The sequence below is a fragment of the Microtus oregoni genome, unplaced genomic scaffold (assembly GCF_018167655.1).
Source record: "Microtus oregoni isolate MIOR12 unplaced genomic scaffold, Mior012 000009F_ref0000495, whole genome shotgun sequence".
NCBI classification, from domain to species: Eukaryota; Metazoa; Chordata; class Mammalia; order Rodentia; family Cricetidae; genus Microtus; species Microtus oregoni.
The window spans coordinates 41,127,804-41,141,492 of NW_024543068.1; the positions used below are offsets into that span (position 1 = coordinate 41,127,804).

Consider the following 13,689-nt stretch of genomic DNA (forward strand, 5'->3'; position numbering starts at 1 on the left):
TATAATGGCTTTACAATAACTCTTGAGGAGATTTTTGTCTTGAATGATTTTTTTAACCCTTACTTGCTTTTTCTGCCCCCATCCAGCTCCTTCTTAGTAATGGTGTTGCTTGTGGAAGTCTAGAATACGACCCTTACTCTGTCTATGAGAAGGACGTAGGAGGAGACTCCGTGCCTAAGCCCCTGCCCCCAGCACTGTCAGTTTCTAACTCCGCATCCAAGCTCTTCGGGGTTGTCTGTGCTCATGTGGAAGAAGCTGAGAGGTAGGTCTCTTCTGTAACTGCTAGCGTGAAGTGTAACATGAACGTCTGTCTAATGGACTCACTGCTGGTCGGGGAGGGGTGCCGTCAGATGATCCCATTAGCCACAGAATGTCACCTGCGACAGGTGAGGTAAAGTCTGTTTTCACTGTAGATAATATTGATAAGAAATTACTAGATGCATCTGCCATAAGCCTGGCACACAGGAAACGGGGGTTTTGAAGATACCAAAGGCTAATGAATGATTTCTCATTTAAGATGCCAGGTTCTTACTTGGATCAAAGTCCACTGCTCAGGAAATACTGTTCTCAGAGAAATTAAACATCTGTGCTGATCGGGAGTTTATGGATTATCCCTCTTACCCACTCAGGTTTTCTCTCCTTCCCTTTTCCCTAACGTTTCACTCTAGACCACGACGCATTTGATCAGATCGTGGTCTTTATTCCGTCATTTCATCTAATCATGTCTCCTAGTGGATAGCAGTTCGGTAGATATCACACCTTGGTCCCTGGGTGAAAACTTCAACAGTAGTCTAGTCATGGAGTAGTTTCTGAAGCAAGTCCAATACAGTTTGCATGCATGGCCCACGTCTTCTACAGACCTAGTACAAAGAATGTCCTTTCCTTTACGACAGAGTGACTCTCTCTTGTAGACAAGTTTCTGATATATTGTCTAGTTAGAGTTTCAAGGAGATGGTTTCTTATTTTATTACATTTAATGAAGTTTAAATTGTTCTCATCTTCCCTACCTAGGTTATAACAATATAATGAGCGTTCACGTATTTGAAAGGAGGTTTTATTTGTTGTAATTAAAATGTTCAGACATAACAAAAACAAAACCTGTTATCTTTTTGATTTTTTTTCTGTTTTGATTTGAAGTGAATAAAAATGGTAGGCCATAGTTTGTAGCTTTTTGTTTTTTAAAGGAAATGGCACCTTTAATCCCAGCACTTGGGAGGCAGAGGCAGGCGGATCTCTGTGAGTTCGAGGCCAGCCTGGTCTACAAGAGCTAGTTCCAGGACAGACTCCAAAGCCACAGAGAAACCCTGTCTCGAAAAACTAAAAAAAAAAAGGAAATGACATTGCAGGATCCCAGAAACAGAAAGTAAGTCGGTGTTACTCAGTGGCTGTCATTAGAGAAACAGGAGAGAGGCTGTGTGACTAGAGTCTAGTCTCCTGTTGTCCCACTTTGGGCTCGTGTATGTACAGGTGCATGTACGTGCACATAGCGGCCAGAGGATAACCACCATGTCATTTTTCAGATCACGGTCTACCTTAATGTAAGTCTCTCAGGATGGCGGGGGGCACAGTGACAGCTGACCTGAGCTTGTGGGAGCTCATGGACACTGGACCAACAGCTAGGGAGCCTGCATGGGACCCACCTAGGCCCTCTGCAGGTGGGTGACAGTCATAAAGCTTGGTCTCTTGGTAAGGCTTCTGACAGTGAGAGCAGGATCTCTCCCTAGCGGTTAGCTGGCTTCTGGTCACCTGTTCCCCATGCTGGATTACCTAGGTGTAAAGGGAAGAGCTCAGTCCTACCCTGGTTTGTATCATGCTTTCTTCAAGGCCTGTATTGATAGACTGATGCTAATATTTATTTAAAAGTGTTTCTCTGTAATCATTAATAAAATGGGGAAATGTGTGACAGTATGCTTAGAAAGAAAAAAGTCATAACACTGGTAAGTACAGTGTAAGCCCAGTTTTCTGAAAATTATTGCCGTAATCCTGGAGTGGGGGTCTAAAAATAAAAATAAAGATTCTGAAATCTTGACGGTAACTCTTCCTAGATGCCAGGGTTAGAAGTGAACTTTGGAGTAGTGAGATTCTTTCAACCCTTGGTGACCTGCCATTTTTATTATACCTTCTTCTTCCACCAAACTTGCTGCACTGTTGGGCTTTTAAAAGGATCAACACCCATATCTCCTTTACTTTGATAACAAAATTACTACTGGACAGAACTGTAAGCCTTGTGACCTCACTACTCTGATAGAGATCTGGCCTGCAAGATGACTCAGGGGGTAAGGGCTCTCGCTGCCATACTGACATCCTGAATTCCATCCCTGGGATTCATGTCTAGGTGGAAGGAGAGAGCCTGAAGGGTATTTCTCTGACATGCTGTGACATACATATGTACTCCTGTTGGACTCTAGCGTCCAAACACCGAGAAGGAGTCACCCCCAGAGACCATCTCACACACCACAGCCGATGCAAAAGCATGAGGATTTTATTAATTCTGTCATGACAGGGTCCCCCAGCATTCAGGAAGCTGAGGGACCTCAAATAGCTGGTATAGTCTACTTTTAAAGGGGCCACAGAAGCAAGTGGGGTTGTTCTTTGACTATTCTGATTGTCTTATTCGAAAGGGCTATTACCAATAATTGACTGGAGAGCTGTTGCCAGATCAGATAGGTAAGAGGTCATTTTGACCCGTTTCCCAGGGGACCGAACCAAAACATACGTATATGGGTAATTGTTCAGGAACTGAGTACGTGCGATGTAGCTGTTAGGTCCTTGGTTCCCAGGGGAGGAGGGGAAGCACTATGGCACAGAGGCTAAGAGGATTCAGAATTGTCAAAAATGGCTTCAGGATTGTCTTAAAGTCTTACACTCCTAGTAAACAAACAAATGGGAAGAAAAAAATCTCAAGGTAGAGAAAACCAGCACCATAAAGTTGTCCTGACACCCCCGGCACACACACACACAGACACACACACACAGACACACACACACACACACATAAAGGTTTTTATATGACAGAGATCTGATTCAGCACTCAGGGACATTGGAGTGTGGTAGTGTCTCGTAAAGGGTGCCCATCTGCCTTCTCTCCAGCTCTGCACTGTTTGTACCTTCCTGATGCAGTTCTTTTATGCTGGTGCTGTTGCTGCCATCTTAATTCCCAGTCTACAAAATACTCCTTAGTATTGTTTCTGCTTTCGTTTTTTAAAAATATTTATTTATTTATTTATTATGTAAACAATGTTCTGTCTCTGTGTATGCCTGGAGGCCAGAAGAGGGCACCAGACCTCACTACAGATGGTTATGAGCCACCGTGTGGTTGCTGGGAATTGAACTCAGGACCTTTGGAAGAACAGGCTATGCTCTTAACCGCTGAGCCATTTCTTTAGCCCCCTGTTTCTGCTTTCTTAATATAAATGGAGAGAAAGTGTTAACCTCAAACAGTGTTTCGGGGAAAATTGATAGGGTGATGGTATGGCTTGTCTCACAGGTAAAAGTCTTGAATCTTGACATAAAGAATTAAAACCTTTTTAAAAATTATTTATTTTATATGCATTGGTGTTTTTTGCTTTCATATATGTCTGTGTGAGGGTGTTGGATCCCGAGGAACTGGAGTCACAGATAGTTGTGAGCTGCCATGTGGGTGCTGGGAATCAAACCCTGGTCCTCTGGAAGAGCAGTCAGTGCTCTTAATCGCTGAGCCATCTCTCCAGCCCCCAAACCTCTGTTTTTAAGTGGCATTAAAAAAAAAAAAAAAAGAATGCCTTGAATTCACTGGCCGCACACTCAGGATCCTCCTGTCTCATCCTCCTGACTATTAGGGTTGCAAGCTTTGTGCCTCTCTGCCTGGTTTACATAAGCTACTTTGTAAAGAGGCAAAATTCTGTAATATTAAAGAGGTCATGTGTTACAAATGTTTGTGTAATTGTCAACATTGAGTATATGAATTAGAATATTCTCAAATAATTGCATTCAGTTGCTCACCTTTTTCTAGAGTCTAGTAAATACCTGTGATAACCAATTTATAATAAAGAACGTTTATTTTTGCTCACAAATGTAGAGGTTTCAATGACTGGTTGAGTCAGTGGTTGATGCGTGTCATGTTGGGACTGCCTGCCAGGGCAGAACCCCTGCCTCACAGCCAGGGTGCAAAGGACTTGGGAACCCCAGTCCTCAGTCTTCTTGGAGGAGACAGCAATGACCAGAAACCTCATATTAGTTCCTACTTTGCCTCGGCTCTAAGCTAGGGACCACGAACCCCTACCACACAACCTTGGGAGTGTGTTCTCACAATTACAGCTACCGCAGGTAACTTAAGGAGCATAAAGTATGAGTTTTGAAAATGTTAAGGACTACATTTAAAAGAGTTTTCGAGGCCAGCCTGGTCTACAGGAGCTAGTTCCAGGACAGGAACCGAAAGCTATGGAGAAACCTGTCTCGAAAATCAAAAAAAAAGAAAAGAAAAAAATAAAATAAAAGAGTTTTCCCTGTGTTTCATAGACTGGAAGTTAGGAAGAGTGGGCAAAATATTGTATGTAGATTACAGGTAATGAGTGAGGTAGCTGAATTTCCCAAGGGAAAAATAAAAAATCTCTTGAGACAAGACAGTAGTAGTCTTTTTCATAAAACAGTGCTCTTTCCCCCTTGCTGCTGAAGTGGCCCTTTATAAAAATATTTTCCTATGGTTATGATGTATATTTTTTTTCCTTAAAATGTTTCAAGGTGTTGGATAGCAGCTTCTCACTTTAGTAGCTGCCACCAAACATGAACAGGAGAACCGGCAGGTCTTCGGCCCCGCAGCTGTGCTTAACTCCTGTGGCTTCTGATTTCAGGATCCTGATCCTGGAGCAGCTCTTGACCAGCATAAAGCACAGCAAAGGAGCACGTCAGCAGGCAGTTCAGTTGCACGTTGTTTGTGCCGTTTCTAATTTATTGAAGGTAATTTTACTTAAATTACTATCTACTTGGTATTTTAAAATTAAGTAAATTTTGTAGCTAAGTAGGTTTTATGCTGATGTGTCTAGAGAAATTTATTATTCATTTTTCTTAATCTCTGATAAAAATATTTCAGGACGGAGAGTTATCCTTTACTTTTTCTCCATATAAAACTTGTCATTAGGGCTGGAGAGATGGCTCAGTGGTTAAGAGCACTGCCTGCTCTTCCAAAGGTCCTGAATTCAATTCCCAGCAACCACATGGTGGCTCACAACCATCTGTAATGAGGTCTGGTGCCCTCTTCTGGCCTGCAGACATACACACAGACAGAATATTGTATACATAATAAATAAATAAAAAAGTATCATTTAAAAAAAAAAATTTTGTCAATAAGCCAGGCAGTAGTGGGCATTTGGGCAGAGAACTCTAAGAGTTCAAGGTCAGCCTGGTCTGTGCAAAGCGAGTTCCAGGACAGCCTGGGTTACACAGAGAAAACCTGTCTAAAAAAAAAAAGAAAAGAAAAAAAACTGACCTTGACTCAGTGCCACACCTTAGCTGACTAAACCTGCCAGCCCAGAGTGGACCAAATCCAACTGCTGCCCTTAAAACGTCTTACTGTTGCTCAGTGAAACATGATAGTGTCCATTTATTCATTTTATGGACATCGTGAGTCATGATTTCTGTGTTCTGTGTTTTCTTAAGTGATGAACATGCTTGATTGACAAGAATATATATTTCAAGCTAGATCAGAAAATTTGCTGTAATTGTATATTTTAATTGTTTTTCATCTTCTTTAGTATGTGGCTGGCTCTAAACGAAGTTTAGGTCCAGAAGTAAGAAGACTTGTCCTTACATTAGTGTTGGGAGCCCTAGAAAGTCCCAACCCCCTTTTGAGATGTGCAGCTTCAGAAGCATGGGCTAGATTGGCCCAGGTGGTTGATGATGGAGCTTTTACAGCTGGATTAGCTCAAGTTAGCTTTGACAAGTAAGTGAATCTCTTAGAGTTCGTGGGCTGTTAACAGAATGGGATGTAGTCTGCTATTTAATGGAACTCATAAGAGTGTTGTCCTGCGCTTTAACTAAAGAAGGAAATGTGTTGATGTGGATGTTACCAGATGCAGACGGCAAGCTCTATGTGGATGTTACAGTTGGCCATATGCAGGCAGTAAATAGACTGTAGGCCAGTGGGACAGCTCTGCCATGTAAAGTCCATCCGATACACACCAGGAGTCTGTAGGAAGGGAAAGCTGTGGGCTGCACACCATAGGACCCCTAGCCTTGGGAGGTCACTTTGGGAGGTTCAGTTATCTTGAACTATTCTGAAGAGGTGGTCAGTAATGATCCTGCTTATTTAAGACTGTTTAAGGGGAAGGAGTATAAGTTTGAAAATGATACTAAAACAATTACAAATAAAGTCCATGATTATACCAGGTGTGGTAGCACATACTCATAAACTTAAGAAACAGAAGCTGGGCAGCGGTGGCACATACCTTTAATCCCAGCTCTCGGGAGGCAGAGGCAGGCAGATCTTTATGAGTGTGAGGCCAGCCTGATCTACAGAGCTAGTTCCAGAACAGCCAGAGCTACACAGAGAGATTCTGTCTCAAAATAAAAAGAAAGAAACAGAAGTAGAATTGCCACTGGCTTCCTTTCAGACAACCCCGAACCTCATACCAAGACCCTGTCTCCAAAATGTTCATGCTTCTGAATTTACTGCTAACACAGTCAACTGGTTAGTAGCTGTGGTGGTAATGTGAGCACTTTGGCCCTGGCTCCATAGTACTCTGTGGGATTCCAGCTGTCCTCTTAAAATGCAGCAGTGATAGCATAATCTCAGGGCCATTTGGAACAAAGCCAAGGTGCCTGAAGCATGTGAGACAGTCCCGATAAATAATAACTTCCTTATAGTTTTAGTATCAGCATCCTGAATTGAAATGAGGGAATTAAAATGTAACCTAATAATGAAATAGTATTAATGCCCACCCTATAAACTATGTGTATACATGTATATGTCACATAAAATTATATTTGCATGTATGTTGTATGTAGTGAGTGTGTGTGTATATATATATATCTGTCATGTAAGCATATATACTAAATTGTGTATATCTCTGAAATGGTATGGTGAGAAAATGGTAGGTTATGGTGGTGCACACCTTTAATCCCAACACTTAAAAGCAGAGGCAGCCAGATCTCTGTATGTTCAAGGCCAGCTTGATCTATAGAGTAAGACCCTCTCTTTGGGGGTGGGGGTGGGGGACAGGCCTTTTTGAGACAGGATTTCTTCACATAGCCTTGGCTGTCTGGAACTCGCTTGTAGGCTCACCCTGAGTTCTTTCATTAAAGGCATAGGCCGCCACTCCTAGCTTGAGACCCTGTCTTAAACTTTTTTTAAAAAGGAAAAGTAAATGTCTTACTTAGGGTTTTAATTGCTGTGAAGACACCATGACCACGGCAGCTCTTACAAAGGAAACCATTTAGTCGAGTGGCTTACAGTTTCAGAGGTGAAGTCCATTATCATCATGGGGGACAAGGCAAGTGCAGGCAGACATGGTACCAGAGTAGGAGCTGAGAGCCAGCCCTACATCTTGCACAGGTAACAAGAAGTGGTCTCTCTCACTGGATGTGGCTTTGGTATGTATGAGACTTCAAAGCCAGTCTCCACAGTGACATACTTCCTCCAACAAGACCACACCTGTTCCAGTAAAACCACACCTCCTAATAGTGCTACTCCCTTTGGGGACCGTTTTCCTTCAGACCATCACAAGAAAGATACCTTTCTACTTTTCTGATTATTCTCTGTGTGTGTGTCTGTGTGTGTGTGTGTAGTTTTTCAAGAGAAGGTTTGGCTGTGTAGCTTTGGAGCCTGTCCTGAAACTCACTCTGTAGATCAGTCTGGCCTCAAACTCACAGAGATCCTCCTGCCTCTGCCTCCTGAGTGCTGGGACTAAAGGCATCGCCATCACCCAGCTTCTAATTATTCTTATGAAAAGTTTTGCCTGTATAACAAGTTACATGTATTAAAGATTTTTATTTTTCATTTATTGTTTAGTTTGTACATGTGTGAGTGGTGCACATGTATGTTTATGATTGCTCGTATGTGTGTAAATACATATGCCTGTGTATGTGTGTATGTAAGGGTGTTCATGTATGTGTGATGGTGTGTATGTGTATGTGTGTATGTAAGGGTGTTCATGTGTGTGATGGTGTGCATGTGTGTGTATGTAAGGGTGTTCATGTATGTGATGGTGTGTATGTGTGTGTATATGTAAGGGTGTTCATGTATGTGTGATGATGTGTATGTGTATGTAAGGGTGTTCATGTATGTGTGATGGTGTGCATGTGTATGTGTGTATGTAAGGGTGTTCATGTGTATGTGATGTGTGCATGTGTATGTGTGTGTGTAAGGGTGTTCATGTATGTGATGGTGTGCGTGTGTGTGTATGTAAGGGTGTTCATGTATGTGATGGTGTGCATGTGTATGTGTGTATGTAAGGGTGTTCATGTATGTGTGACCGTGTGCATGTGTGTGTATGTAAGGGTTTTCATGTGTATGTGATGTGTGCATGTGTATGTGTGTATGTAAGGGTGTTCATGTATGTGATGGTGTGCATGTGTATGTGTGTATGTAAGGGTGTTCATGTATGTGTGATGGTGTGCATGTGTATGTGTGTATGTAAGGGTGTTCATGTATGTGATGGTGTGCATGTGTGTATGTAAGGGTGTTCATGTATGTGTGATGGTGTGCATGTGTATGTGTATGTAAGGGTGTTCATGTGTATGTGATGTGTGCATGTGTATGTGTGTATGTAAGGGTGTTCATGTATGTGATGGTGTGCATGTGTATGTGTGTATGTAAGGGTGTTCATGTATGTGATGGTGTGCATGTGTATGTGTGTATGTAAGGGTGTTCATGTATGTGATGGTGTGCATGTGTGTATGTAAGGGTGTTCGTGTATGTGTGATGGTGTGCATGTGTATGTGTGTATGTAAGGGTGTTCATGCATGTGTATGTGGGAGTCCACATGTGCCACAGCTTGCATGTGTGTACATGCAAGGCTCAAGAGACAATTTACGGAAGTAGCCCTTTCCTTCTGTAGATTGAGTCCTAGAGTTAGACTTAGGTAGTCGGCCCTCACAGGCTGAGCCCTGCATGCACTTTGGTTCAGGTTTATCTTTTCTGTACTTGTGTATATTTTTATTTCTGTAATTGCAGATTGAAGTCAGCAAGAGATGTGGTTACCAGAACAGGCCACTCGCTGGCTCTGGGATCCCTGCATAGGTACTTAGGGGGCATAGGGCCTCAGCACTTGAGCTCTTGTATTGGAGTCCTTTATACTTTGTCTCAGGACAGTACTTCTCCTGATGTGCAGGTGAGTCTCCTCACGGAACACCATCCTTTGAATCTGTGACTTCTTGATTCAGATTCTGTTTTTACTGACAACTGATACTCCCTGTTAAATGTCAAAGCTGTTGTTAAATTGGACAGATTTTAAAATTCAAATCCCTCTTCCATTCAAACTCATGAGAACCTAAAGTCAGTCACATTCGGTGTCTTTGAAAAAGAAATCAGGGGCTGGAGAGATGGCTCAGAGGTTAAGAGCACTGACTGCTCTTCCAAAGGTCCTGAGTTCAATTCCCAGCAACCACATAGTGGCTCACAGCCATCTGTAATGGGGTCTGGCGCCCTCTTCTAGCCTGCAGGCATACACACGGAAAAAATATTGTACATATAATACATAAATAAATAAATATTTTTTTTAAAAAAAAAAAAAAGAGCACTGGTTGCTTTTCCAGAGGGCCTGAGTTCAATTCCCAGCAACCACATGGTGGCTCACAACCATCTGTTATGAGATCTGGTGCCCTCTTCTGGCGTGTGGGCATACATGGAGGCAGAATGTTGTATACATAATAAATAAATATATTTTTCTTGTAGAGGACCTGGGTTCAGTTCCCACCACTCACAACCATCTGTAACTCTAGTTCTAAGGCACCCTATTACCGTCTTCTGGTCTCTCTGGTCACCAGGTTTGCATGTGGTACACCTATATACATGTAGACAAAACACCCATACACGTGATATAAAATAAATAAACTCAAAGGGTTCACTTACTCTCTTTCCAGATTAGCAGTAACACATCCATCCCTTAATTTCCGCTGCTTTTTAATTTGCTAAACAAAGATCAGTTTGGTGCCTTTTTGTGTTTTGCGATGCAGCTTTGGCAAGTTTATTTCCTTTCTGTCTTTACAGACCTGGGCCCTTCACTCTCTCTCCCTGACCATCGACTCTGCCGGTGCACTCTATCACGTCCATGTGGAGCCGACCCTGTCACTCATCACCATGCTGCTGTTAAACGTGCCTCCAACTCATGCTGAAGTGCACCAGAGTCTTGGCCGCTGCTTGAACGCCCTTATTACCACATTAGGCCCAGAGCTACAAGGTATGCAGAGGCCATTTCCGTGGTGTTTTACATGAAGGTACACATGGAGTTAAGTTCACGTCTTAGTCTCTGTGGTCAGCATGTAGCAGGGGCTCAATATGTCTTGTCAGATGAAGGTTTCAGTTCAATCAGCCTGTTGTCTCCTACCCTGAAAAGATAAAAGTGCCATGTTTAGAAATATTTGTCTTAAAAATACTTGCCTAAATAATTTAAGTGGCAAATATAAAATACAGTAGCATAAAGAACTCTCCAAGAAATAAATAAATCTGAAGTCTCAAATACCTCTTCAAATGACATGGTATATGATTATAATATATGAAAATAACACTCAAATGATACCAGCAAAGTTCAATTGATTGGCAATGTCTAATTCTACTTTTTACCAAATTTTGCCTTTCATGAATATTTAATAAAACCTGTAAATCGTTTTGAATTCTTCTAACAGACACTTCATTTAGAAAAAACTAGTTAGGCTAATGAGATGGCTGAGCAAGCAAAGGCACCTCTTGCCACACCCCCGAGTTTGAGCCCCATGATCCGTTTGGTGGGAAGAGAGGACCAGCTGCTCCCCCAGGTTGTCCTTTGACCTCCACACACTCACTGTTACATGCTCAGCTGCCCACATAAATACACACAAAACAAGAGTCATTTTTAAAAAAGGTTTAAGAATAAGATAATCTATCTTACTATTCTTCCTCTGCTGTGTGTGTGTGTGTGTGTGTGTGTGTGTGTTACAAAGACCTCCCACATTCTAAGTATATGGTTAGCCATTGACCCATGTCCCAGTCCATGTCTCTGAGTTTGAGGTAGAAATTTGGTTTGAGAAATCTATGAAGTAATTTTAATGAATTTTATCTTATATATATTTAAAGACTAGTGGTTTTATAGGTCAATAATTAAAAGCTCTGGCTTTTAATAACTTCAGCTTTTGGCTTTTACTAATTCCAGGTAACAATACTTCTGTGTCCACCTTAAGGACTTCCTGTCTGCTGGGTTGCGCAGTGATGCAAGATAACCCAGGCTGCCTGGTCCAGGCTCAGGCCATCTCTTGCCTTCAGCAGCTTCACATGTTTGCTCCACGACATGTCAACTTGTCTAGCCTGGTCAGCTGCCTCTGTGTGAGTATGAAATGAGTGCCTAGTTTCTGAGGCTTGAATTTATTCCGATTTGATTATTTTCTAGACTATGTAAAAAATATGCTATATATGACTGGTTTTTTTAGTTTGTTTTAGAAAAAGGAAGGGCCACTTTCATGTATCTGCCTCTAAGCCTAACATACATGGCTTCACTTTTCTGCTATTGGTGTTGAACATAAGTCCTGGAATATTCATTCATGAATGGGGACACTTAATGCAAGTGTTTGTGTGGTCCTGTCTGCCTGCCTCCCTCTGCTGCTCTAAGTGCATCACAGTTCTGTCTCAGAGGTAAAGGAGTTTGCAGATGGCTTAGTGGGTGAGAGCTTGCTGTGTGAGCATGAGCACATGGGTTCAGCTCACCACACCCACATACAAGCTCAGCTGCAACTCGGGCATAGAGACAGGTAGGTCCTGGGAGCTCAGGAGCCAACCAGTGCCACTGAAGTATCAAACTCTAGGCTCAGTGAGGCTCAAGAGAATAAATACAGTAGAGCGTCATAGAGTAGGACACTGGAAGCCGTCTGATGACCTCCACAGCCCTTGCAGGGCCATTGCCTTCCATACAGTCCCACACACACATACACAGAGAAAGAGAATGAGAAATACCTTTCTGTAACATTTGTATGTAACACATCAATATCTGGGTCTTTATCTAACAAATGTAGAAAAATAAAGCCAGCCAACCAGAAGTTCTGATCAAGTGGTTCATTAATATCTTCACTTTGATGATTTTCTTTTGGCATAGCCAGTGTCTGTCTAAATTTGCCTCAAAAATTGAGCTCCAGGATATCAATAAATATAGTCCAACACAAAATCGCAAACCTACCTAAAATGTTATTTGTAGGTTGTTTTTGTTGTTGGAAGGGCATTGTTTCTGTTGTTTTGTTTCTAACTTGACTGTGTGGTTCCCAGCATGGATGTTGTAGGCGGTGTGTCACGGTGTCAGCCTGTTACACAGACATAGGCCGTCCTTTCATTTCAGAGCTTGAGGCAAAATACGTAGTATTTCAGAGCTAGTCTTTAAAGGATAGTCTGAGGGCCACAGCATCAAGCCATTCACTAAATTTAGTCGTGGCTTAGTGTACTCTCCTCTCTCCTGAATTCCTTGCCCAATTGCCATCTTCATTATTCTATTACTGTCCTGGGAAGTTTTATGGCCTGATCATAGGCATAATTTTATCACTTCCTAGTCTTCCATACCCTCTTCCAGGCTTGGCTATGTCATTTGTTAAATCAAGGATTACACAGATGCTGATTAGTGACACATGGACCACACACTAAAATAACATTGACATGTCTGAAGCAATGCATAATATTAATTATTAATGCTAATTGTCATATAAAACTTTAAAAAGATGACATGACTAGCAATGATAAGATATGAATCTTTTGTGTGTTGGGAACAGCAAGGGAAAGGATTTTTATCTTCACCATTCAAAAGCAAGTTCTCCCAAGATATTAATTTCTACATGCAAAGAATTTTTGCAGAATTGTTATTGAAAAAAGTATTTTATTTATTGCAAGTTGATCTGACATTAAGAAAATAGTAGTGCTGCTATATTTAAATGGAGATTAATTCCTTACCCGATATGTGAACTCTCTTACTGAAGTTTACTAAGAAGCAGAATAACATTACCACCCACTAATCCATGATGACTAAGACCTCATCAGGGCTATTACCTTTTTCCTTTCTCATGCCAGGCGGTGGTGGCACATGACTTTAATCCCAGCATTTGGGAGACAGAGGCAGGTGTATTTCTGTGAGTTTGAGGCCAGCCTGGTCTACAAGAGATACTTCTGGGACAGGCTCCAAAGCTACAGAGAAACCCTGTCTCGAAAAACTAAAAAGAGATGGCTCAGTGGTTAAGAGCACTGCCTGCCCTTCCGAGGGTCCTAAGGTCAGTTCCCGAGGTCAGTTCCCAGCAACCACATGGTGGCTCACAGTCATCTGTAATGAGATCTGGTGCCCTCTTCTGGCCTGCAGGCATACTTGCAGACAGAATACTGAGAATACTCTATACATAATAAATAAATAGATTTTAAAAAAAGAAAAAGAAAAAAGCTACATATGAAAAACAGTCTGCTACATTTAAAATAGAAATCATATTTTAAAATGGTTTTCATTATGTTATATTAAAGTAATAATTTGATTAGCAATTTATTTTAAATTTATAGATTGA

General features: G+C 41.7%; 1 protein-coding gene across 9 annotated transcripts in view; it reads left to right on the plus strand.

Moving 5' to 3' along the window:
- The window catches only part of Heatr5a (HEAT repeat containing 5A), a 101,471-nt gene that overhangs the window by 47,359 nt on the left and 40,423 nt on the right, over positions 1-13,689 (plus strand). For all 9 annotated transcript variants that reach the window (XM_041658339.1, XM_041658342.1, XM_041658343.1 and 6 more), the window contains 6 exons: positions 87-262; positions 4,830-4,935; positions 5,730-5,917; positions 9,149-9,305; positions 10,184-10,373; positions 11,322-11,491. In XM_041658339.1, coding sequence (XP_041514273.1) covers positions 87-262; positions 4,830-4,935; positions 5,730-5,917; positions 9,149-9,305; positions 10,184-10,373; positions 11,322-11,491 — 987 coding nt within the window. The remainder of the gene's footprint in view (positions 1-86; positions 263-4,829; positions 4,936-5,729; positions 5,918-9,148; positions 9,306-10,183; positions 10,374-11,321; positions 11,492-13,689) is intronic.